The sequence below is a fragment of the Canis lupus genome, chromosome 30, assembly GCF_003254725.2.
Source record: "Canis lupus dingo isolate Sandy chromosome 30, ASM325472v2, whole genome shotgun sequence".
NCBI lineage: Eukaryota > Metazoa > Chordata > Mammalia > Carnivora > Canidae > Canis > Canis lupus.
The window spans coordinates 9,509,947-9,536,225 of record NC_064272.1 but is presented as its reverse complement, the minus strand read 5'-3'; the positions used below and the strand labels follow the sequence as shown (position 1 = coordinate 9,536,225).

Below are 26,279 nucleotides of genomic sequence, written 5' to 3'. Positions count from 1 at the left end.
TACAACTCTGCAATTAAGACCCTAGCAGAGGGCAGCCCCGGTGGCGCAGCGGTTTAGCGCCGCCTGCAGCCCGGGGTGTGATCCTGGAGACCCAGGATTGAGTCCCACATCGGGCTTCCTGCATGGAGCCTGCTTGTGTCTCTGCCTCTCTCTTGCTCTCTCTGAATGAATAAATAAATAAATCTTAAAAAAAAAAAAAAAAAGACCCTAGCAGAGATGAAGAGTCAGACATCTAACCAACTGAGCCCCCAACTCTGACCCCGGCGGCCCTCCGGATCCCATGAAATAATACCAGTACTAGCTGTGTAGCGTTGGGCATGTCACTTAACCTCTCAGCGTCTGTTTTACCAACTGCAGAAGGAGAATGAGTATCATAATCTACTTATAGGGCTGCAATGAGCAATGAATGAAATAACACATGCAAAACTTTTAGACCAGCGCCTGCCATCTCATAAGTAGCTGTTTGAGTTACTAAGGAAAACGCCAAGCATGTAAACATTTCTCTTCTCCTGCCACCCCAGGAAATAGCCTCACTTTGTGTTTCTAAAGGCTGGCTGGTTTTCCACACTCTCCTCAAGAGGGAGGAAATAAAGTACATTTGGGGTTCAGATACACTGGAGAATAAAGCTAAACTGGATCGTCCCTGGCAAGGTAAGAGATTGAGGGAGGGCTTGGGGTCACGGAATGCTTGAAGGGAAATGGAGGTTCCGGAGAGCAGAAGGAGGGACCCGGTGCGGGGAGGGTGGTCTCCTTGAATGACCCAGAGATGAGCCCCATCAGCAGCCCCTGTGATGGAGGCATTGGCCGGATGTGGGTTAAGGCTGGACACCAAACTATGGTTCTGGAGAACACAGTGAGGGTCCCTGTGGGTGGCCTGGGCCAGCAGACAATCGATGTGCCCCAAGACCTTCCTTGAGCAGACAGCCTGTGTCACGTGCTGCTCTCTTGGGCAACCTTTCCCCACTCTTCCCATCCCACCCAAACTAGGTGACCTTTACAATAGCATTTATCTTCATTATTAGTTATTGTTGTTGTTCTTCTTCCCACTAGGAATTTGAAGTCTACAGGAGCACGGCCTGTGTCTCTCTGTTCATTTTTTTTTAATTTAAATTCAATTAATCAACATCATTAGTGTCAGTTGTAGTTTTCAATAATTTATCAGTTACAACACCCAGTGTTCATTACATCATGTGCTCTCCTTAATGCCCATCACCCAGTTACCCTATCCACCCACCCTCTCCCCTCCAGCAACCCTCAGTTTGTTTCCCAGAATTAAGAGTCTCTCATGGTTTGTCTCCTCCTCTGATTTCTTTCCATTCAGCTTCTGTTCAGTTCTAAGTCCCTAGGTAGTATAGCATGGGGCCTGCCACTTGCTCGGCACAGAGGAAATGAGGATTTGTCTCACCGATGAGGGAAGGAATGAGGTGAATGTCTGCAAGAGGCTGGAAGAAGACTAGAGTCAGCAGATGACTCAGGCTATCCGAGGAAGCAGCCTGGTCACAGACTATCCTCAGTGACCAGAGGGCCTGCTGTCCAGTAGGTGCTCAGCTCAGTAATACTTGTTAAGTGAAGGGGTAGCTGAAGGAACCAGTAATGATGGTGCCCTCGGTGGAGGTAAGCACAAGAGCTGAAGAGTGCATGCGGCCTCTGAGTCTTACCCCTGAGCTTAAGGGGCCACCCACCACTCAGTGAGGCAATTGGGAATCAGTGACTAGGTGCCCTATAAAGGCTTTGTTAATGTTTTGGAGCCATTATATAACTTCCCTATGTTTGTTATTTTTGTTGCACCCAGTTGGTTCTTCCCCGTTGATAAGCAGCAAGATCTTTCAGGGGACTGTGCACCTTTATATGGGGATAGCGAGGGCGGGGAAATCTTAGCACTGGCTAGGTACTCTCTAGCCTACCACTTAAGTGGGAACATTATTCCCATTTGACAGATAAGGAAACAGAGAAGGGAAATTGCTTGTCTAGTCCAGAACCCTACATTCAAACTTCGCTGCTACCTGGACCTAGCCCATGCTGTCTAGATTCTTTCCTATTCAGCCAGTGGCCATCAGAGAGGTCTCTGGATCTCCAGCTCCCCTGGCTCCTCTGTGGGCCCTTCCCTGGAGCCCACATCCCCTCTTCCTCTCTGCCGATCATGGGTTTTGAGGGTAATTTTAGACCAAATATTTGGAGTACTCTTGTGGTGCAGTATCCAGCCCAGCCTTGCCCTGAGCTCTGCGGGCACCCTGCCCCACTCTGTCACCTACCCATCACTCCAGGAGCCGTTCCACTCCACCTGGCCCCAGGGGTTCCGCAGCCGCACCAGCTTCACTTTTTCACCCTTGAAGAGGGCCTTGGGCAAAGAGAAAAAAGCTCTCTAGATCTGGGCCTTTCTGGAAAGGGGATTTTTCTGTCTGGCCCTGAGGGCTAGGATGGGGATAGGGAGGGAATCCTGTACAGGGGCTGTCCTGCCTGGTCCTGGTCAAGGAGATGAATCAGAGGCTCTCTGTGGAATGATAGGAGGAGGAGGAGTCAGAACCTTAGGACTGAGTCCGCAGAGGTCATGGCTATCTTCTAAGAAGTGATTTTCCCAGCCATGATGAGCTTTGGGGGAGGAGGGAGGATGTACACTGTAGGGCCACTCTAGCGCATTAGGTGTCTCTGAATTAGAAAAAAAACACCCCTGCTGCTGAGGAACTATAGACAAATGCCTTCCCCCTCCCCCCTGCCACTCATAGGTGGACCGATTGAGGTGCCACTCAAAGGTGCCCCAGGACACCTGGGTGGCTCAGTGGTTGAGCCTTTAGCTCAGGGTGTGATCTTGGGGTCCTGGGATTAAGTCCTACATCAGGCTCCCTTCAGGGAGCTTGCTTCTTCCTCTGCCTGTGTCTCTGCCTCTTTCTCTCTCAATAAATAAATAAAATCTACCAAAAAAAAAAAAAAAAAGGTGTCCCTTATTCCAGTCTCTGCCCATTCCTGTGCACAGGAGTCCTGACAAGTTTCCTATCTCCAGCCAGATGTGCTGGGCAGGGTGGGGGTGGGGAGAAGCAGCAAAATATCCTAACTACTCAATTCCCAGAGAACAGCAAACACGAGAGCCCATGAAATCAATTCCAGAACACCAAAGCGCTTTCTATTACCTCCCTGGAAATGTTGGGAAAACTGCCGTCTTTAGCACTAAAAGCAAAGATGAACCGATCGCCACCTTGTTGCCAGAGCACCCCTACCAGTCCCAGAGTTCCCTGGAGCCACAGGCACTGCACCCAGACCTTGAGCAGAATCCCTTGCAGGAGGCAAGAGGTGAAGAGGCCAAGGAAGCTAAGTCCTGACTTAAGGGGGCGACCCAGGTGGCTCCCAAGCCCGCCCAGCCTGCCAGCCTCACCTCCTCCAGCCCAGTGACCGAGTAGGCATGGCCTTTGACCAGCCCGCAAGCCATTCTTGTTTCATACTGAACCGGAACAATTGTCTGTGGAGCAAAAACCAGACATCCTGTCAGGGGGTGGGCAGCAGAAGTTCCGCTGCCTGAGACAAAGTGCACATTAGATATTTTCCGGGGTCTGCGAGGACAAGGACTCCTCCACGCTCTGAGAACGGGCCTCCTGGCCATGTGAAGACCACTACTGGCCCTTTTAGAGAGTCAAAAAGACACAGCCCAGACAAGTGGTTTCCCTCAAGCTGGTTGCCCCAAAAAGGTCTGTTCTGACCATCAGAGATCACTGTGAGGCTGGGACAATGTTGAGGTAGGTGAGAAGAACCCTGCCCCTTCTTTCTGGATCTCTTGGGGTCTTTGAAGGAAGAATAGGGAAAGGAGTCTGCCCTGGGCTCAGGTTCCCCTTCCCCAGATCCCACCCAGAGTTGACTATTCCTGGAAAAGAAAGGAATTGAGAAAAGAGGTTAGACAAAACAATAGGTCTGACCTCCTTTCTGTATATCCCCTCACCTCCTCCAGACTCACGGAGAACATGATACTCAAGAAATCAAGAGTCACAGTGCCCGGGAAGGAAATTTGGAGGAGGCCAGATGCGAGTCTTGCTCAGGCATGACTCAGCCTAGGTGGCAGGGGAAGCCCCTCTGTTTGCAGCAATTCCCAAGTGGCAGCCCCAGGAAATGCTCAGCGGAGGGGTAGGATCTCCAATGTCCAGTGAGCCCTGGACCAAATTTCTGTGGCTTCACATTGCCTGGTAATGAAACACCTTTAAGAAGAGCTTCCTGGAACCATACAGGGCTGTGCAATTTATGAGTCTTTTCAAGCTCAGAGATATGGGAAGAGCCAGGGCTTTTGGCATCTTAGCCTCTTCCACATTTCAGTCCTTATATGCCCCAGACCATGCTGTATAGAAAGGGATGGGATAGGAGATCCACACATCCCTCAAGTCTAGACCTGGAAAACCACTTGAAATGACTCCTTTGGCATTACTTATGCACACCGAGCAGTTGCTCTGCTGGCAGTCTGTCCCAAAGATGTATGTCTTGGCTCTCTATCACGATAGGATTTAAGAATAATAGCCAACCCAAGAAAGAGAAAACCATCCAATTTTTCAATAATAGGTTATTGGGTTAATAAATTAAAACTTCTCTGTGTGTTGGCATACTGTGCAGCCACTAAAAATGTTTTAGGAGGCACATTAACAGTATAATTCATATTGGCACATTAAGGATCTAAAGCTAAATGAAAAAAAGCATACTGCAAAGAGGTATGTTGAGTATGACATTTTAAAAGGAAACATTTAGATGAACTGTATACATAGCAAAATCTTAGATGGATTTATACTAAATACTTAGAGTTACTGCCGTTAGACGGAAGAAGATAGAGGTTAATATTTCCTCTGTGCTTTTCTGTGTGGCTCAGTCAGTGTTCTTCAGTGAATGTGCACTACTGAAAGTATTAGAATATAAGCTCCATGAGGGAAGAGACTATTCTAGTGAACAAAAACTATTTTGTCTGGAATGCCTGGGTGGCTCAGTGGTTGAGCGTCTGCCTTGGCTCAGATCGTGATCTCAGATCCTGGGATCGAGTTCTGCATTGGGTTCCCCGCAAGGAGCCTGTTTCTCCCTCTGCCTATGTCTCTGCCTCTCTCTTTGTGTCTCTCATAAATCAATAAATAAAAATCTTTTTAAAAAACCTATTTTGTTGGTTTACTAGAAGAGTGTCTGGTTCTTAGTAGGAGCCCAATAAATAGTATTGAATGAACAAATGAATGAATTAGAGGAGAAATATTTTAAAAATAAACCAAGTCTCTCATATTTCTGCTTGTTAATTTGTTATCCAAGAAACTGCCAGGACCACAGGGTATGAAGGAACTTTCACAGAGATTCCCTCCAAATCCTGCCTCTCCCACCCTTTTCAGGAGCCTCGGGGCAGGCAAGTTATTCCAACCCAGTCCCTTGGAAGCCCACATGGAGGTCAGTGTGTAAGGCCCCGGCTGCTGAGGGGAGTCTAACACCCATAGGCCCTGGGTCATGGCCATTGGAGGGGTGGTCAGTCCTGACAGTTGGAGGTGTACACACCCGGGTCGGTCTGTCATCTGAGCCTCTGGGGACGAGGTCTGAGTCCCTGAGCTGCGAGTTATCCATATTCCTCACCATCCGTGCAATCAACTCCCCCATTTTCAGTCCAGAAGGAGAGGTTCCATAGGTCATGTTTGTGCCATCCTGGGGCCCGATTGGGGGGGGCCGGGGACAGTCCAGAAGAAGGAGCGAGAGCGAACAAGGGAGGGTGATAGAAAGGGAAGGAGACGGAAAGAAGGGAGGGGACAGACAAGGAAAAGAGGAGAGATAAACAGTGTGAATGGAGACAAGGTGGAGAAAAGTGATACAGAAAGAAAATGTTCATCTATGGGTGTTTAATGCTAGCTGACCCTCCCAGGCTTTCAGACCCACTTGGAGCACTGGAAAAGGAAGGAAATTCAGGAAATCAGCTGGGGCCCTTTCCTCGGTGATGGAAAGTGCCAAGACTATTGCACACTAAGCGGCCTCTAGAGCAGGTGAGCCTCCTGAAACTCAGGAGGCCTGGCCAGTCTACGATCTCTTTCCCTTGGCCCCAGTCTTGGTTCACAGCATTCTGTGGCACTGAGACTGTTCCTGCAGGCCAAGCTTCTCCCACATTACAACACAAAGCCCATGTCCTAAGTGAGAGATAGGATCAAAGCTCGGTGACCAGGAGGCTGTATTAGGCTGGCCCTTAGCCTTGGACCAAGGGCTCAGGTCCAGAACCACGGATGTGGCCAGCTTAATTAGGACATACTGGGGCCAAGCAGCACTGACCACAGATGCTGGTGCTGACAGGCCTCTGGACCATCTACCTGAAGTCCAGGGCTTGGAATCCTTTTGCCCCTTTTACTAACCTCTTTAGTAAAAAATCTCCAGGAACACTTTTTCCCTGAGAAATTTTCAAAGTTGAGAGCCAGTTCCTGTTCCCTAAAACAAAATATCCACCCTGTCCTAGAGGAAAAGCCCTACGGTGCTTTTCATCATGTGAGTGGCTTCCTGATAGCTGGCTGCTCCCTCCCCTGCATCCCATACCCTGGACTTACATCAATGGAACAGCCCATGAGGGAGCCTCTCTCGATGGCTTTCTTCATGATCTTGTACATGTCTCTGGGAGCATCCTTGATCTCAAAAAACTCTGTCACCCCTCCTGTGAAGTCCTCCATGGCCTCCGTAGTGTTCCCACCTTTCAGAGCCTCATAGGAACCATGGAGCCTTGGAGAGAGAATGAAAACCAATCCAACGTCACAGGGTGCCTGGAAACATGACCCAGGTGCCACGACACCAAAACTTTACTCTTAAGTCCTGTGATGTTTTCTTATCTAATTCCCCAACAACTAATGGGATAGATACTATGGTTCCCTTTCTTCACATTGGAAAAACTGAGCTCCAGAGGCTAAGTGGCTTACCCAAGGTCCCAGAGATCCAGAAGTGCTGGGACTGGAACCTAGCTCTTCCCACTTCCTGATAGTTCTCTTCCCACCATACCCTAAACCATAAGGAAGGGTTCCATTAAAGCCATTATTAGTAGCTGTGGTGCAGCTTCCAAGTTGAGAGATAACATGATTTTATTAATATACTGCAAGATCATGAGGTTGAGTCAAGCAAGACCCTGGGATGTGAGCTTCAGAGATACAATGCTCGGATCCAAGACTTGCAATACCAACCTTTAATTCTGAAGGCAGAATTAAAGTGCTCACTATGATAAGCTAAATCCAAAGATTTTCTAAACATGTCTTCATTCTACCCTTAGATATAGTGTTTTATTTTTTATTTATTTATTTATTTATTTTTTAGATATAGTGTTTTAATTAAAGCCTTCGTTGCCTGGACCCAATCCTCTCCAACTTTGGGTCAGTTGAACACACACACACACACATGCATGTGCACAGGCACACATGCATACATGCATGCACACAAAAATGCCTTTTCTTGTAACAAGAGTTCAGCTGGATTTTGTAGTCCACCACCTTTTGCCTTCCCTCACATCCTAAAGTGTTGCCTTACTTAGCATAAGCTTTCTCCAGCAGAGCACTCCAGAATTCATTGCGGTGGTTGGATTTGGTGAAAACCAATTGATTGTTGTAAGTTGGCAGGCAGTCATCAATAACCACATCCACCCAATCTCCATAGCGCCAGAACTGCACAGAAACATCAGGGACAGAGTCACATCATCAGATTACCTTTAAGAAATGTGTCCCTACTCTATATTCCTTAGAAGTCTCTTTGACCCCAAGGCAGTCCATTTCTGATATTCTGCACCTTGGCGCTTATTCATACTTTTTTAGGTTTGGGGTGTATCTTTCTCTAGTTGGACTGTGAGTTCCTTGGGGGCAGAAAGTGAGTTACAGACCGCTTTATCTCTTCCACACAGTCCAACGCAGTCCCGGGCATGGTACATGCTCCATGCATACCTGAGGACTTGAGATTTTCAGTCTCCTGCTCAGAAGGTCTGGAGTGGGCTCTACGTATTGTATTTTAGGTGTTTTAGCTGATTCTAATGTGCAGCCAGAGTTGAGAACTACTGGTCTAGGTGAAGGTGATGTATTGATTTAAAAATTTCTTGATGACAAAGTAGAAATTGCTGCTGAAGAAGAAAGATTGACAGGGAAGAGGGAAGTGCCCCCATAATATACTCTGGCTGTAACAGGAGCATTGTCTAATAATTTCAGTTCTGGATCTTGTTCTTATATTTATTTTTATATGAAATTATTTATTTATTTAAGATAGAACACAAGCTGGAGGGAGTGGGAGAGAATCTGAAGCAGACTCCATGCTGAGCACATAGCCCAATGTGGGGGCTCCATCCCATGACCCTGCTACAATCATGACCTGAGCTGAAACAAAGAGTCAGATGCTTAACCAACTAAGGCACCCAGGTGCCCCTGGATGTTGTTCTCTTTTGAACAAATCAGTTTTAACTGAAGAAGGCCAAATATGGTTTAATTTCTTTCTAATGACATTTTTCTCTCTTATTGAAAAGAGGGTGAAAATCTATCTGATCTGTCTATCTATCTATCTATCTATCTATCTATCTATCTATCCCTATAGGCACAAGACCCTTTAAACATCAGAGGGGAAAGTAGCAGCTTGATGGCTCAGGAAAGAAACAAAAATGAAGACCTGGCTGCCTTATCCATGCTCAGAGGGCAGCAGGACTGAATCTGAACCAGAACAGAAGACCTATTCTGAGGCCTTCAGTCCTGAGGTTCAAGATCAGCAGGTGAGTCAAGTCAAGGTTTGGGTCAATTCCAGGACATTAGGAGCTTCCAGGGCTAGAAACAGATTGATGCCTCAGAACCCCAGCATCTGCGAGATCCCCACATGTAGAACTCACTTCAGTTCTGAGCCAGCACCAGGATTTGGCTCTCTGACAGGACAATTTGGATCAAAATTTCCAATGGTTTAATTGATTCTGGAAACAAAAGAGTCACCTATGGGCGGAACCAGAAGCCGGGTCTCTGGGTTGACCAGACTTTCCTTCCAGGGCCTAGAAAAGGTGCCATAGTTACGCAGGGTGTTTCCTTTATGAACTAGAGGACCCTTGGAATTTGCAGTGCTAATATCTCAGGGACCTACTTGAGAAGGGCTGTGAGTAATAACACAGCAGCCAGCCAGCTGGAGAGGCAAAAATAGATCCATTCAGGCCAGCAAACAGGATGTCTTTCCGGGGCATAGCGGAAGGGGCGAAGGGGCGGGGGTCAGGGGGACAGGCTTAGGGGGCAGAGATAAACAACCGCTTCCTAACAGGCCTCAGGCCTTAAGGGGTCAAGGCTGGGAGGGTGGGTGGAACCTTTCCTGAAGCTGCTGGGAAGTCCAGACCAAGAGACCGGTGGTGGGTAGACAGCAGCTGGCCCTTTTAACTACACTCCAGTTATCTCACCTGGAAGTGGAAGATCCCCGCATAGTTTTCGGTGAAACTCTGATCATGGGGTATAACTCGGAAAAGCAGGCGCTCGTTCAGGGTCAGGCAGGCAATGGCTGCAAGAAACCAGCAGTCACCTGCAGGCAAGTACATGGCGTAGATTACTTCCAGGGAAGAAAAGATCCAGTCCCAGCTGACTCTTCTTGTCTGCACAACGAGTTCACTGAGCGGTCACTGTCCCACTTCCAGATCTGACTTTACAGAGGTGTCAACCTGGAGCAATTCGCTGGTAGTCCCTTGACAGTTCGATCAGGCTACTTAATCCCTTCTGACTGGTTTTCCTGAAGGCCATAGGCAATTCCTCTATCTGTAATATAAGCTCACTTCCTTTTTGGTCCTCAAGAAAGATGGAGCAGTCCGTCCAAATTGGGTCCTTCTTCCTGACACCTCTATGAAATCTGCTCTGCTGGTACCTTGGCAAGGTGAGTGCATTGCCCCCTCAGTGGAGCTTGAGCATCTGAGAGCCATGGGCCAAGCCCATTTATATTGGAAGGAAAGCCAGTTAGGCAGCTGCCTGCAACCAGTTTATAGGGGTGCTTAGACATTACTCACAATGGAATGAGATGGGGATATTTTCTTATTCCTTGAATTTCATTTCTGGTAGAGTATGGTATGTAGCCATTTTGCTGTGTGTGTGTGAGAGAGAGAGGGAGAGAGAAAGAGAGAGAGAGGGAGAAAGAGAGAGAGAGAGAGGATGCCCGAGAGACATGCCTGGTCACATAGATCTGCCCCCTAAGGAGGATGGGTTAAGTTCTGCAAGGCCTTTGGTTTGCTGTGTGGATGTGATGGTCTCCTTGAGACCCCAGAGGGGAGCTGCAGGGCTGACAGCAGCCCTTCTCCTCACCCTGTCCTCCCAGAAGAAGCAAGCCTTTCCTTTGAAACACTATCTGTTAGAAGGTCCAGATTATTAGCTTGCCGGGGGCTCTGCAGGCAGCCTTTCCCTGAGTACAGAGGCACAGCTATCAAAAACCTCCTCAGATTCTCTTTCTGGGGCCAAATAAGCCAGATTCATTTCATTTGGTCCAGGTGCTCTTTTCTCTCAAGTTTTAAGTCATGTCTGTTGAAAGACATATGGAGCTATGCTGCGGTGCTTTAAACAACACTTTGAGCTACAAGTGCACTTTTCGTGGGCATATAGAGTCAATATACATTCAAGGGACAGGCTTGGTATGCAGAGTTTCAGAGCTTGGAATGTGTGCCGTTAAAAGCAGGGTTTTTATCTTGCAGAGTGTGGTGTACAAGTGTCCTGGAGACTCTAGGGAAGATGCTGTGAAATGACCCATATCTCTCGTGACATGAGACAAAGAACTAATGAGAGATGTAGGAGAAACAGAAATTAAATGAAGCCATCACCAGCACAAAGATACATGAGCATGAAGTCATGTTATAAGAACCTCCTCCCAAAAATTCATTAAAAGCAAAAACAGATTATTGTCCCTTTACTTCTTATAAAGGGACCACACCTTTTAATCACCCCTTGATTGTTTGGCTGGATACGACCCCAGGGGACTCGCCTACCTAGATCTCCTTGACAGATATCAGTTCTGTTGGCGCCACCAATGATAAATCGGGGATTCTCACAAATTTCCTGTAAACAGAAAGGAAGTAATGACAGAAGTAAGAGCTATAGTTTATTGAGGCTCATAATGTAATGTTGTATTGACATCCCATATCAGGAGTGTTGTATACACTACTCAGTCAAGCTTCTAGAAACAGCCCATGAATTGCATACTATCATTTTTATTTTTCAGATTAGGAAACCATGGCTCAGAGAGGTTAAGGAACTTGCCCAAGGACACACAGAGAGTAAGCGGTAGAAGCCAGAAACATGGCTTCTTTTCCTGTTGTTCTACACTGTTCCTGCACACTGACACACTGAGTAAGGATATACCTCAAGAGCTAGGGCAGTGTCATTACTGTCACAGATTTGACAAGGGACAACAGAAAACATAGTTATTTTTTTTCTTTCTATGCCAGGAAAATAGGTGTAGGAAGGAAAATAAAGATCTTTCTTGCCAAGATGTGGTAACTACAGATATTTAGAGTCAGTATATATCCCAGGGTCTGTAGGACTTGAGAGCTGGGAAAAGCAGAGAGTAAATTTGGTGTGGGTTTTGCAGGCTGAGGGTACTTTTTTTTTTTTTAAAGATTTCATTTACTTATTCATGAGAGACACACAGAGAGAGGCAGGGACACAGGCCGAGGGAGAAGCAGACTCCCCACAGAGAACCCAATGCAGCACTTGATAACTTGATCCTGGGATCACAACCTAAGCCAAAGGCAGACGCTCAACCACTGAGCGGTTTTTGTTTTTTTTTTTTTTTTTAATGGTCTTCACTCCCAGCCTGGAGCCCTGTGTAGAGCTTGAACTCACCACCCTGAGATCAAGACCTGAGATCAAGGTGCCCCGACGACATATTTCCTTACTCCGTCTAATCCAATACCACTGGCTCCAGCAGTTCAATCAGCTACCACAGTTTCTGTGCAGCCCAACAGAGGCCAATAGAGGGTGCTCTTGTTTTCCTTTCTAGGTCTTAGGCTTTTTTTTTTTTTTCTTTGTTTTTTAACTTAATACAATTTTGAAATAACTGTAGATCCTTTGTTTTGATTTTAGCACCATTCTTCAGAGCTTGAAGAAGCCTTGCTATCCCTGTGACACAACCCTCTCTCTCTCTCTACCACTCCTTTGTGTGTGCTTCTGTCTCTCTCTCCCCACACCGGCCCCCATCACAACTCAGTATCTCTCCCTCCTACTTGGTAGAATGTCTTGCTTAGACCACACTACAGGCACCTCCTGTCTGAAATTCTTCATGCAACAGAAGGATTCTTAAAACAAGAATTCTTAAAAAGGTTATTACCTCTCGGGGAAAGGAGAGAATAAGGTGGCGGGAAAAGAGATGGAAGAAAGAAACCTGAATATAACTGAAAATAGGTGTGATTTAGGAACCAAGTAAATTTGTACATAATTAAAAACCAAGTGGTGCCTGACTGGCTCAGTACATAGAGTATGCTACTCTTGATCGCAGGGTTGTGAGTTCAAGGCCCATCCATGTTGAGCATGGAGCCCCACTTAAAAAAATTGTTTTTAGGGGATCCCTGGGTGGCTCCCAGGCAGTTTAGCGCCTGCCTTTGGCCCAGGGCGCGATCCTGGAGTCCCGGGATCGAGTCCTGCATCAGGTTCCTTGCATGGAGCCTACTTCTCCCTCTGCCTCTCCCCCACCCCCCCCCATGTCTATCATAAATAAATAAATAAATCTTTAAAAAAATTTTTAAAAAGCCAAAATTAAAGGAAAGACAATTTTAAAAAGCAGCCTGTAAAAGCTGAAAACAAATTGAAGCTGAAAACAATTGAAGCCTGATTGTGTATTAAGTTGGTGGCATGACTACACACATAAAAAGAATTATTTCAAGTGACTTAATATATAACATTTTGACTTTTATTTCTTTTGGGGTATAGCTTAAAGTTGAAAACCCAAACCATAAGGAAATATGAATCGTAAGAAATAATAATAATGTTATTATTTCAAAACTTTTACATATATGTTATATGATAAATAAGAACTTATATTAATGCCATTAAGTACCAAGGTGTGTTTTTTACCATAAAAGAAAATATGTAAGATTGTAAAATCAAATAATTTAAGTAACAACCCTGTAATGTTAGAATTGAATTGGATATATAAATATAACTCATGGTTTACTTTTTGTCTAAGAAAATATTTCCTATTACTTGGCATTAAAAACAAATAAACAGGGGATCCCTGGGTGGCTCAGTGGTTTGGCGCCGCCTTTGGCCCAAGGTGCGATCCTGGAGGCCCAGGGTGCGATCCTGGATACCCAGGATCGAGTCCCGCGTTGGGCTCCTAGCATGGAGCCTGCTTCTCCCTCTGCCTATGTCTCTGCCTCTCTCTCTCTCTCTGTCTATCATGAATAAATAAAAATAAAAAAATAAAAATAAAGTAAAATAAAATAAAAACAAATAAACAACCCCCCACCAAAAAAAGCCCCCTCCCAAACTAGAAGCATTAACAATCTGGTAATAAAGAGAACATCAACATTCAGATTGTGTTGTTGTGGGTTGTTTTTAAAGGTTTTATTATTATTTTTAAATTAGGCTCCTCACTCAATATGGAGATTCAGCCCATGACCCCAAGATCAAGAGTCATATATGCCTTACCAACTGAGCCTACCAAGTACCCCCAGATGGTGATTTTTCCCATGAAGAAAAGGTAAAACTTATTATTCCAGGCAAGACTTCTTCCTCTTTTAAAAAAAAATATTTATTTGAGAAAGCACATGCGTGCACATGAGCATGTGAACACAAGCTGTGGGGGTAGGCAGGGGCAGTGAGAGAGGGACAAGCAGACTCCCCACTGAGCAGGGAGCCCCACACACTGGGGGCTGGATCCCAGGACCCTGGGATCGTGACCTGAGCTGAAGGCAGATGCTTAACCGATTGAGCCACCCAGACACCCCAAGACTTCTTCTTAAAAAGAAGCCACGTAAGGTATAGCGGACATGTTTCTTGGTGTCCCCAGTATTTTGTTTCCTTGGAGAATACCCACTTCTCCTAGGATTATACCTCACCTTTTCACTGGAGAACAACTGCACTGTCAGTGCACGTCCTTCTGGCGAGCTTCCCCTTTCACCCACCTCTAGACATATAGTAGGGGCTCAGGGATGGGCACATGACCAAATGTGTGCCAATGAGACAGCGGCTTTCATTGTAACTATTGAGATAAAAAATATCGTTGACCCTTGATCTACACTGGGATTGGAGACATCTACCTCTGCACAATAAAAAATCCACATATAGGGCACTCCGGGGGGCTCAGGTGGCTCAGCGGTTTAGCGCCGCCTTCAGCCCAGGGCCTGATTCTGGAGACCCGGGATCACGTCCCACGTTGGGCTCCCTGCATGGAGCCTGCTTCTCCCTCTGCCTGTGTCTCTGCCTCTCAATGTGTGTGCATGTGTCTCTCATGAATAAATAAAATCTTAAAAAAAAAAAGTGGAATCCAAATTTTAAAAAAAATCCACATATAACTTTTGATTCCCTAAAAGCTTAATTACCAGTAGCCTACTGTTAACTAAAAGCTTAATTACAGTAGCTTACTGTAAATGCTTAATTGCCAGGAAGCCTTACCTATAACCTAAACAGTTGATTAACACATATTTTGTATGTTATATGTATTCTATACTATGTTCTTACAATAACATAAGCTAGAAGGAAGAAAATATTATTAAGAAGATCATCAGGGAGAGAAAATACATTTAGAGTGCTATACTGGATTTATATTTTAAAAATCCATTTATAAGTGGACCCATGTAGTTTAAACAAGGGTCAACTGTACATTATTCTGCTATAGTTGCTAAACTGGTAGAATGTTAGCCTGAAGCTACCAGTGGCAGCTTGCAAAGTTAGCTGCTTGGTTATAAAGCCAACTCAGAGGAAACAGATGGGGATGGGGGGCAGAAGAAGGAGGTGATGACAGATAAACAGATGACAGATAAATCTATAGATACATACTATTAGGGACTATGGCTTGATGATGTAGTTTGAGGGCTGGATTTAGGTGTGTCTAAATCCAACATCACCCTTGAACATTCAAATTATATGGGCTTTTTTTTTTTTTTTTTTTGGTTTAAGCTAGTTTGAGTTGGGTCTCTGTTTCTTGTCATCTGAGACTCTTGACTAGTGGATGTTCTGTCCCTATTATAAGGAATATATTATAATATTATATAGTGACTCAAATACCAGACTTTTAGCTACATTTTTTAGTTGTTACAGGTATAGCTTCCTCTCCTTGGGACTACACGTTGCGAAACACTCTTCATCCTCCCATTGCCCACCAATTCCAGGGCTGGCTACTTGGAAAGGCAGAAGCAACTATTCTGATATCTTATCCATCTGTTTGGAGGTCTAGATATTGGAATGGAGTTACATTTTTTACAGTAGCATATTCCCCAATATACCACATTTACCCTTAACACCACCTCAGCTACTTTCACCAAACATTAATTGAGCCCCCAAGTATGTACAGGGCTGGGGGAATTTAGAGTACAATAAAAATGGGAAACCATCCCTGCCTGTCCTCCAGGAAACCCACAGCCTAGAGACTGTCCTCACAAAAGATATCTGTTTGGTGAGGTCAGTTACCAAGCTTGATGAAGGTTAAATAAACAAGCTCTGATTTGCCTAGTTACCCGCTCCTTACCACCTACTTCTCCCTCTCTTCTTACTTAAAAATACTGTGTAAATATCCTCTAGAGTGTTTGAGGCCTATTTATGTTGCCTGATATGAACAAAGGGTAAATGGTCCCAGCTCTGTCATTTTAGCTTGGGGATCTAAGATTTCTAGCTCTGCCTTTGGTTATAATTTAGCCTGGAGACTGGATCTGTCAATGAAGGAGTCCCAGCAATGAGCAACATATGACCATTTCCTCAGTTCCTAGGTACTGTGGTTTGTATAGTGACTCCAAACTTTTATTTTATTGTTTACCTCCATCAGTAAAATACTTTGAACAGGCAACACTATGTAAGTATTCTTATTGGTTTTAAATTATATATGTGTATCTTGATTCTCCTAACATATACTACAAATTATAAAATAAACAAAAACATACACTTAAAAGGGTGGGCTAAGGGACGTCTCAGTGGCTCAGTGGTTGAGCATCTGCCTTTGGCTCAGGTTGTGATCCCAGGATCCTGGGACTGAGTCCCGCATCGGGCTCCCCAAAGGGAGCCTGCTTCTCCCTCTGCCTATGTCTCTGCCTCTCTCTCTGTGTCTCTCATGAATAAATAAATAAAATCTTTATTTAAAAAAAAAAAGGATGGGTTAAATTAGATATCTGTGGAGGACCTCTGGTTCAGTTCCAACATGTAAAGAGCTTGAAAGTCATCACACTTGTCCTTACCACAAGAAAAAGCTGAACAAATTGAAAATCAGTGTCTTTGCTCAGACCCATCAGAGAACTGAGGTTGCAGGGCAATCTACCACCCTGAAATATGGACACAAGTGAAACTAGAAAGTTACAGCTGAGATGTACTTATCTAGAGCAGAAGCTGCTGAAGCCATGAAGTGGTGTGATCACACTTACCTGTAATTTTGATGAATTTCTAGAGGTTGAGTGTAGACTAGCATGAGGATAAGAAACTTCTGGAGGCCAAAGGTTTGGGACAATCCTCCCCCACCCATACTTTCATGGTTTTTACCTCCAAATATCCCACCAAATTCTCATGGTGAAGATCTAAGAAAGATCCACCTCTAGAAAAGCTTTTCTAGAGTCTTAACTAAGTTGGGAGAAGGGCGTTATACCCTCTCAAACCCCCTCCAGCCTTCCTTTCTCACCTAAGAAGGGAAAAAAATGCTATACCAATAGGGAAATGTGTATAAAGGTTACATAGGCCCATTAAAGACAAAGATTAAATCATGAGATTATGGAATGCTTCCCTTCCCACCTTAACACTCTGTCAACAGGGCTTCAGTGTTATAACAGCCACTTACAGCTAAAGAGCTTCAAGGTACAAACACTTAGGGGGAATATTTAGGAAAGCCCAAAGGCAAGAGGAGGGTGGGGAGAGGGGCAAAACAAAAATACCAGAGGAATTTGAAGCCTCTGATATCTGGCTATAGGCAGCATTAAACACCGCACAACTCCTAGTGAGCCTAACATAAATCCTCATGCCAAAGGCTTATCCATCTGCGTTCTCATTACCCAAAACAACATGTCTGGCTTTCAGCAAAAAATTACAAAGGAACCCAAAAGGCAAAATAAAAAATAAAAAATAAAAAAAAGTCTGGAAAGAAAGCAAGCATCACAACTAGGTTCAGATATGACACAGTTGTCAAAATTATCAGTCAGGAATATTAATAACTATGATGAATGCATCAAGGAGTCTAATGGAAAAAGGATATAATGTGCAAGAAAAGATGGGTAATATAAGCAGGGAGATGGAAACACTAAGAAAGAATCAAAAGAAAATGACATGAATAAAAACACTATAACATATATTTGACAGGCCCATCCATAAACTGGGTAAAGACAATGGGAAAAAGCAGTGAGACAGAAGGCCGGACAAGAGGAACTTCCCAAAGTGAAATGCAAAGGGAAAAAATAATGAAAAAAACAAAAAACAAAAAACAAAAAACCTCAAACCAAAATGCCAGAGCAGAACATCCCAGAACTGTGGGGTAATTTCAAAAGTGTAACATATGCATAATTGGAATACCAGAGGAAAATAGACAGCAGAGCAGAAGAAATAGTTGAAGTAATAATGGCCAAGAACTTTCAAAAATTGGGACACCTGGGTGGCTCAGAGGTTGAGCGTCTGCCTTCGACTCAGGATGTGATCCCAGAGTTCCCGGATCAAGTCCCATATCGGGCTCCTGCATGGAGCCTGCTTCTCCTCCCTCTGCCTATGTCTCTCCCTCTCTTTGTGTCGTTCATGAATAAATAAATAAAATCTTAAAAAAAAAAAAAAGAACTTTCCAAAATTAATGACAGATACCAAACCACAGATCCAGGAAGCTCAAAGAACATAAAACCACATAAGTACCAATAGAATACAACAACACAGGGGATCCCTGGGTGGCTCAGTGGTTTGGCGCCTGCCTTTGGCCCAGGGCGTGATCCTGGAGTCCCGGGATCGAGTCCCCTGTCGGGCTCCCGGCATGGAGCCTGCTTCTCCCTCCTCCTGTGTCTCTGCCTCTCTCTCTCTCTCTCTATGTCTATTATAAATAAATAAATCTTAAAAAAAGAAAAAAAGAATACAACAACACAAAACTACACTTAGGCCTATCATATGCATACTGCAGATAACCAAAGAGAGAAAAATCTTGAAAGAAGCCAAGAGGGGAAAAATACCTTTTCTATAGAGGAGCAAAGAAAATAATTACAGCAGACTTCTCTTTGGAAGCCATGCAAGCAGGAAAGACTGGATTGAAATAATTAAGGAAGTAAGTAAGTAGGCTCCACTCTGGGGCTTGAATTCATGATCCGAGATCAAGACCTAAGCTGAGGGGCTCCTGGGTGGCTCAGTGGGTGAGTGTCTGTCTTCGGCTCAGGTCATGATCCTGGAGTCCTGCATTGGGCTCCCTGCATGGAGCCTACTTCTCCCTCTGCCTATTCTGCCTCTCTCTTTGCTTCTCATGAATAAATAAATAAAATCTTCAAAAAAAAAAAAAAAAAAAAAGACCTGAGCTGAGATCAAGAATAGCATGTTTACCCCAACTGAGCCACCTGGGTGCCCCTGGATTGAAATATTTAAATGATGAAAGAAAAACCCACAAAACTCAAATTCTATATGCAAGCGGTTGTCTTTCAAAACTGAAGGAGAAAGAAAGACTTTCTCAGACAAATAAAACCAGAGAGAATTCATTGCCAACAGACTTGCCTTGCAAGAAATGTTAAAAGAAGTGCTTCAGGGAGAAGCAAAATGATAGAGGTCAGAAACCTGGACCTACATAAAGAAAAGAAGAGCATCAGAGAAGGAATAAATGAAGGTAGAATAAAACATATTTTTCTTATTAATCTAAAAGAAAACTTTATTTAAGGTAATAATAATAACAAAGTGTTGAGTAATGATAGCATATGCACAGGTGAAATGAATCAAGGGAAGGCAGGGAGTTACTGAGCATTTTCTATTATAAAGTTTTAAACTACATAAATAATGGCATAGTAATTTGAAAGTGGAATTAGATTAGTTGTAAACATATGTTGGAAACTGGAGCATAACCATTAACATTAAAGTAAATATAATTGATACACTTAAGAAAGGAGATAAAATGGAATCATATAAAATATTAAATTACTAGAAAAGGCAGAAAAGAGGAGAGAAGAGAAGCAAAGAACAATGGCAACAAATAGAAAACAGTTATAAACACAGTAGATAGGAATCCAGCTATATCTTAATCACTTAAACGTGAACGGTCTAAATATACCAATTAAAAGATAGAGATTGTGAGCTCAGATAAAAAAAGAGACCCGACTGTATGTCATCTACAAGAAATTCACTTTAAACATAAAGGCTGGGGTAGCTAGAGGATATACTATGCTAACACTGATCAAAGGAAAGCTGGAGTAGTTGTACTAATTTCAGACAAGGAAGACTGCATAATAGAGAATATTAAAGATTCGCATCACATAATTATAAAGGAGTCAGTTCTCCAAGAAAACACACAATCCTAAATGTGGATGTACCACATTGCATCACAAGAAGTCTGGCTGGTCGGCCCAGACCTTTCTGTTTAAATGGAAGCGGCACGTCCCTGATGAACCAGCCTGAGGAGGACGGTTCACACGGTGTCTCCAGCCACCCACAGCCTCCTGTTTCTTAACTGTTCACCACCTTCCAAGTAGACTTGATCATCAATTATGCTTTACCATCTTACTATGGATCCCAGCCAGCACATTAGCTCTCTCAAAAATATTTACAGCTCAGAGATCTCTAGTGGGTTATAATAACCTCTAGTTCAGGAATAGAAAAGAATAGCTCCTTTCAGGAGCAAGCAGAAAGGTACTCCTGGAGGCACATGGGCACAAGGGGTAGACCACTTGCTCGGGTCATGGCTTCAGGCTCTGAACCACTTGACCTCCTGTCCCCAACCACTGCCTCCAGAAGCCCCGTCCCTCCCATCCCTACCTTTGGCCTTTTCCACGTGATGGCCTTCATCTTGGTTTTCTGGCTCAGCTCATGGGAGCCCAGGGCCTGAACACCTGCTGGAAACACACGGTCTTCAAAGAGGCACTTCTGAGCTAGACACCGTCGTCGGAGAACAACAAAATCCTGCCCCTCAAACTTGAGGGGCTGTGTGACGGTGCCCTCTCCATTTCTCCTGTCCCTCTCCCGAATCACGCGGTCACAGAAGAATCCTGGCAGCAGGTAGGGCATGGTGACCGCTCGGGGAGTGAAGCTGGGCCTTCACTGCGGCCTCCCTCCCGCTGCGCCCTCAGTCAGGCCTAATCCTCTCGTGAATGGGCCGGAGCCTATATAGCTCCTCCACCCTCAGCAGCGCGATGCAAATGAACACAGCCCAGAGAGAGGCCGTGGTCAGAGTCAGCAGCTTTGGCTAGAGGCCCCTGAGCCCACGGTCAAGGGGCAACACCATGCCAGTCAGAGAGGGAGCCAGCAAGGGGAGCGAGAGAGCCAGGGACAGCCCCAGGACAGTCCACAATGGCGTGTAGACCTTTAGGGTACTTCCATCAGCCTTGCTGGGATTCTTTCTTTAAAAAGAAAAAATATAGTTCCTGAGAGGCTTACCCTGCCTCAGCAAAAGGCATTCATGCCTTTGACACTGGCGGCCAATGGGATATAGCATGGGGCCTTCGAAACATGCTGTATACACTAATCCTATACAGGCTGCTGAATGCATAGAAGGAATCTGCTCCAAGCCATTGTCTGAGGTTAATGAAGCCTTCATTCTCCTGATGTTCCTGCCCCAACCCCCCCAAAGACCTTGACTGGCCATTCAGGGACTCTAATCTGTGGAGGGTGGGTAAATCGACCTCAAATGCAAGCCCCTGTTAGAGTAGGCCCTGTGGCAACAGACAGACAACCACAGATACAAACTTAGGACCTTTGGGGCAGAGAATGTGGGCGGAGAGGGAAGGATAAATATGTGTCAGAATTACATTCACAAGAAAGCCCAGCACTTTCAAAGTCTCACCACACTTCGATGGGCAACTCGGATGTGAGAGCTGAGGGCTGATGCAGGTGGACCCTTGGGCCTGGCAGCCTGCCCACTAGGGGGATAGTGCTTCTTTCCAGGCACTGACTCTTCCCGGCCTGCATCTATTAGAGGCTCCTCCAAGTGTGGTCTTTGGAAGACCTGCATCACAATCACCTGGGATGCCCATTTAAAATGCAGATTCCCAGGATTCATCCTAGACCTAAGGATTCAAATATTTTTGGAAGGGGTCTGGAACTCTTCAGTTTGAAGAAGCATCCCAGGCGATTCTTATGTCCACTAGGGTTTGAATCCATGACATTAGCATTGCAGAGTACCATAATAGCTCAATATAATTTTTGAGATAAGTTCTTATAAGAGATAAGTATATTTTTGTTACATTTACCCATGAACAAAGTTTTTTAAAAAATCAAACAATATGAAAGTTACATAGACAAATAGCAGTCTCTTGCCCTGCAAATACATCTACAGAGACAGCCACTTTTAATTATTTTTTAAAGATTTAATTAATTAATTAATTTAGAGAGAGAGATTGGGGGCAGGGCAGAGGGAGAAGGAGGGAATCTTAAGCAGACTCTGTGCCCAGTGCAGAGCCTGACCTGGGGCTTGATCTCACGACCCTGAACTGAAATCAAGAGTCAGATGCTTAACTACCTGAGCCACCCAGATGTCCCCACTTTTAATTCTTTTAGCAATTTCTTCTGGTATTCACCTCAATATTTCTAAATAATATCCTTATATTATTACTTTTTAATTTATTATTATTATTTTCTGAGAGTCTAGGCTTTCATCATCATCTCTCTTTTATCTTTTTTTTTTTTTTTTTAAGATTTCTTTATTTGAGAGTCAGTGAGAGCACAGTGGAGAAGGGTCGAGGGAGAGCAAGGGAGAGTCCCAAGAAGACTCCATGCTGAGTGCAGGGCCTGATGTGAGCCTTGATTTCAGGACCCTGAGATCATTACCCAACTGAAAACCAAGAGTCAGAGGCTCAACTGATAGAGCCACTCACGCAACTCTGATTTATCATTTTTAGAAAGTATCAGCAGAGTTCCTTTTGGCAAATGAGATTTAGACTTTTCACATCATGCTTTGCCGACCATCTTCCCCAAATAGTTATGTCATAAATTTTGGAAAAATTAAAATTCAGTATTTACATGAGTATGATTAGGTGACTATTGTTCACTTCTTTTTTTTTTTTAATTTTTATTTATTTATGATAGTCACAGAGAGAGAGAGAGAGAGAGGCAGAGACATAGGCAGAGGGAGAAGCAGGCTCCATGCACTGGGAGCCCGACGTGGGATTCGATCCCGGGTCTCCAGGATCGCACCCTGGGCCAAAGGCAGGCGCCAAACCGCTGCGCCACCCAGGGATCCCTATTGTTCACTTCTTAGCTAAGTGCTAAGCTATATTACATTTCCTTTCTGTATAAATGCTTATTTTCTCTTATTCTTTATAATTTTCTGATTTTCTAGGAATCTATCAATGTTTTTCCTCAGTAGGAGTTTTTCCAAAAACTTAAACTCATCAGATAACGTAGTGGTTCTGTTGCTCTACCCCCAAAGGCCTTTCTCTGCAGCCTTGTTCTCCCATACAGACTGGACTGGCCATCCTCCAGGTTAGGAGTGGTGACTTGGGATGGACTGTGCCTTTCTGGGCAGAATTCCATTTCCCAGATCTTAACTCTTCTTTGGTTTGCTCCTTGACTGTATTGGCAAACAACTTGCAGCTTCCTAAGAAAGGGTGCTTGGGTGGTAAATCACCTGAGTCCTTGTCCAGCTAATTCTGTTTTCTACTTTTGCACATGATTAAGAATTTGGCTAGGTATTTTAAGTTGAAAAGCATTTTCCTTCAGAATTTTTAAGTTATGATTTCATTGCTTCTTGCATCTGGTGTTGTTGAGAAGTATGGTATAATTTTGATGAACATTCCTTTGTATGTGACCTATCTTTTCCCCCTGAAATCTTGTAGGGTTTTCTACCCTTCCCTCTTATTCCTCTTGCCCCCACTTCCAAAAGCCACATTTATGTGCCTTAGTATGAGTTTATTTTTTTAATTCTTTGTGCTGAGCACTTCTTTCAATATAGACTTTTGCCCTCAGTTCTGGAATATTATTATATTATTTCTTTGATATTTTTCTCCCTTTCAATTATTTCCTTCCTTCTTTTCCTTTCTTTCTTTTTTTGAAACTTCTAAAAATCATATGTTAAACTTCCTCTAATTTTATTGTATTTTCTTATTTTTGTTCTACATTCTAGATTTCATTGATTTTATATTTTCATCCTGCTATTAAAAATTTATTCTAAAAATTTAAATTTCTACTCTCATAGTTTTCTACTTTATATTGTATTATTTATATTATATATTTATATTATGAAAATTTTCATACTTAGGGAAAAGGGTTTTTTTAAAGATTTTATTTACTTATTCGTGAGAGACACACAGAGAGGCAGAGACATAGGCAGAAGGAGAAGCAGGCTTCCTGCGGGGAGCCTGATGTGAAACTCGATTGCAGGATCCCGGGATCAAGACTCAAGCCAAAGGCAGACACTCAATCCCTGAGCCACCCAGGTGCCCTGAGAAAAATTTACAGAATGCACATTCATATAGCTTACATCTAGATTCAACAATTGTTAACATTTTGTCATCTTTGTTATATCTATCTGTACATGTATATATAGAACTCTTTCTTTCTTTTCTTTCTTTCTTTCTTTCTTCTTCTTTCTTTTTTTTCTAAACCCTTTGAAAGAATGTTGCCAGTATCATGACACTTCACACCTAAATATTTGCAAGTATACTTAGGATACAGCAGGCATCTGCTAAGAACAAGAGCACATTCCTACTGACTATAATGCCATTATCACTAAGAAAATTAACTATTGGGGATCCCTGGGTGGCTCAGCGGTTTAGCGCCTGCCTTTGGCCCGGGGCGCGATCCTGGAGTCCCGGGATGGAGTCCCACACCGGGCTCCCGGCATGGAGCCTGCTTATTCCTCTGCCTGTGTCTCTGCCTCTCTCTCTCTCTCTCTCTCTCTGTCTATCATAAATAATAAATAAATAAATCTTAAAAAAAAAGAAAATTAACTATTTTCCAAGATCTATATCCATATGCTAATTTCTTCGGTTATTCCCCAGATGTCTTTTATAGCTGCTCTTTTAAAAATGATTTTATTTATTGCCAAATAAATCCCAGACTTTAAGCTGCATTACAAAACTGTAATCATTAAAACAGTATGGTATTGGCACAAAAACAGATACATAGATCAATGGAACAGAATAGAGAACCCAGAAATGGATCCTTCACTCTAGGTCAACTACTCTTTGACAAAGCAGGAAAGAATATCCAATGGTAGATAGACTCTTCAACAGTGTTGGGAAAATTGGACAGCCATGTGCAGAAGAATAAAACTGGACCATTTCCTTACACCATACACAAAAGTAGACTAAAAAGTATGAAAGACCTAACTGTGAGACAGGAATCTATCAAAGTCCTAGAGGAAAACACAGGCAGCAACCTCTATGACCTTGGCTGCAGCAACTTCTTGCTAGACATGTCTCCAAAGGCAAGGGAAACAAAGGCAAAAATGAATTTCATCAAGATAAAAGCTTCTGCACAGCAAAGGAAACAGTCGACAAAACCAAAAGACAACCAACAGAATGGGAGAAGATATTTGTAAATGTCTTATCAGATAAAGGACTAGTACCCAAAACCTATAAAGAACTTATCAAACTCAACACCCAAAAACAAATCATCAAATCAAGAAATGGGCAGAAGACATGAACTGATATTTCTCCAAAGAAGACATACAGAAGGCCAACAGACACATGAAAAAATGTTCAACATCACTTGGCATCAGGGAAATACAAATCAAAACCACAACGAGAAACCACCTCACATCAGTCAGAATGGCTAAAATTAACAACTCAGGAAACAATTAGCAATAATCGCGCCTCGGATAAACCTCATAGGCTACGATACTGCCACTGCGCAAAGCTACACAACTCAGGAAACAATAGATGTTGGCAAGGATGCAGAGAAAGGGGGACCCTCTTACACTGTTGATGGGAATGCAAGTTGGTACAGCCACTCTAGAAAACAGGGAGGTTCCTCAAAAAGTTGAAAATAGAGCTACCCTACGACTCAGCAATTGCATTACAAAGGATTTGTCCCAAAGATACAAAGGTAGTGATCCGAAGGGGGATCTGTACCCCAATGCTTGTAGCAGCAATGTCCACAATATGCAAACCATGGAAAAAACCCAGATGTCCATCGACAGACGAATGAATAAAGATATGGTATGGAATACCACTCATCAAAAAAAAAAAAAAAAAAAAAAGAAATCTTACCATTTGCAACAATATGAATGGAATTAGAAGGTATTATGCTAAGTGAAATATGTCAATTAGAGAAAGACAATTATAATATGATCTCACTCTTATGTGGAATTTATTAAACAAAACAGAGAATCATAGAGGAAGAGAGGAAAAAATAAAGACAAAATAGAGAGGGAGACAAACCATAAGTGTCTCTTTATCATAGGAAATAAACTGAGGGTTGCTGGAGGAGTGAGCAGTGGGGGAATGGGGTAACTGGGTGATGGGCATTAAGGAGGGCACATGATGTAATGAACACTGGGTGTTGCAACTGATAAATTATTGAAAACTACAACTGACACTAATGATGTATTATGTGTTGATTAATTGAATTTAAATTTAAAAAATGAACAGAGAGACACAGGCCATGCTCCTGTAGACTTCAAATTCCTACTGGGAAGAAGAACAACAACAATAACTAATAATGAAGATAAATGCTATTGTAAAGGTCACCTAGTTTGGGTGGGATGGGAAGAGTGGAGAAAGGTTGCCCAAGAGAGCAGCACGTGACACAGGCTGTCTGCTCAAGGAAGGTCTTTGGGGCACATCGATTGTCTGCTGGCCCAGGCCACCCACAGGGACCCTCACTGTGTTCTCCAGAACCATAGTTTGGTGTCCAGCCTTAACCCACATCCGGCCAATGCCTCCATCACAGGGGCTGCTGATGGGGCTCATCTCTGGGTCATTCAAGGAGACCACCCTCCCCGCACCGGGTCCCTCCTTCTGCTCTCCGGAACCTCCATTTCCCTTCAAGCATTCCGTGACCCCAAGCCCTTCCTCAATCTCTTACTTTGCCAGGGACGATCCAGTTTAGCTTTATTCT

General features: G+C 43.8%; 1 protein-coding gene, 1 long non-coding RNA gene and 1 pseudogene across 7 annotated transcripts in view; 1 reads left to right on the top strand and 2 right to left on the bottom strand.

Annotated features, from left to right (window-relative positions):
* CAPN3 (calpain 3) overlaps positions 1 to 26,279 on the bottom strand; it is a 54,891-nt gene that overhangs the window by 14,557 nt on the left and 14,055 nt on the right. For 5 of the 6 annotated variants that reach the window (XR_003146267.3, XM_025473072.3, XM_025473075.3 and 2 more), the window contains exons 2-8: positions 10,916 to 10,985; positions 9,356 to 9,474; positions 7,480 to 7,613; positions 6,519 to 6,687; positions 5,494 to 5,637; positions 3,368 to 3,451; positions 2,253 to 2,338 (exon numbers count right to left, since the gene is read on the bottom strand). Coding sequence is in view for 5 of the 6 variants with exons in the window: in XM_025473072.3 (XP_025328857.1) it covers positions 2,253 to 2,338; positions 3,368 to 3,451; positions 5,494 to 5,637; positions 6,519 to 6,687; positions 7,480 to 7,613; positions 9,356 to 9,474; positions 10,916 to 10,985 (806 nt within the window). In the remaining variant the exon portion in view is untranslated. The remainder of the gene's footprint in view (positions 1 to 2,252; positions 2,339 to 3,367; positions 3,452 to 5,493; positions 5,638 to 6,518; positions 6,688 to 7,479; positions 7,614 to 9,355; positions 9,475 to 10,915; positions 10,986 to 26,279) is intronic. The other variant, XM_025473081.3, reaches the window with a different exon arrangement.
* Positions 9,198 to 10,825, top strand: LOC118352953 (uncharacterized). Its single transcript, XR_004810961.2, has 2 exons — positions 9,198 to 9,819; positions 10,625 to 10,825. It is a non-coding gene; the product is annotated as an uncharacterized LOC118352953 (long non-coding RNA).
* On the bottom strand, positions 24,921 to 25,078 carry LOC112676208 (U4 spliceosomal RNA; annotated as a pseudogene).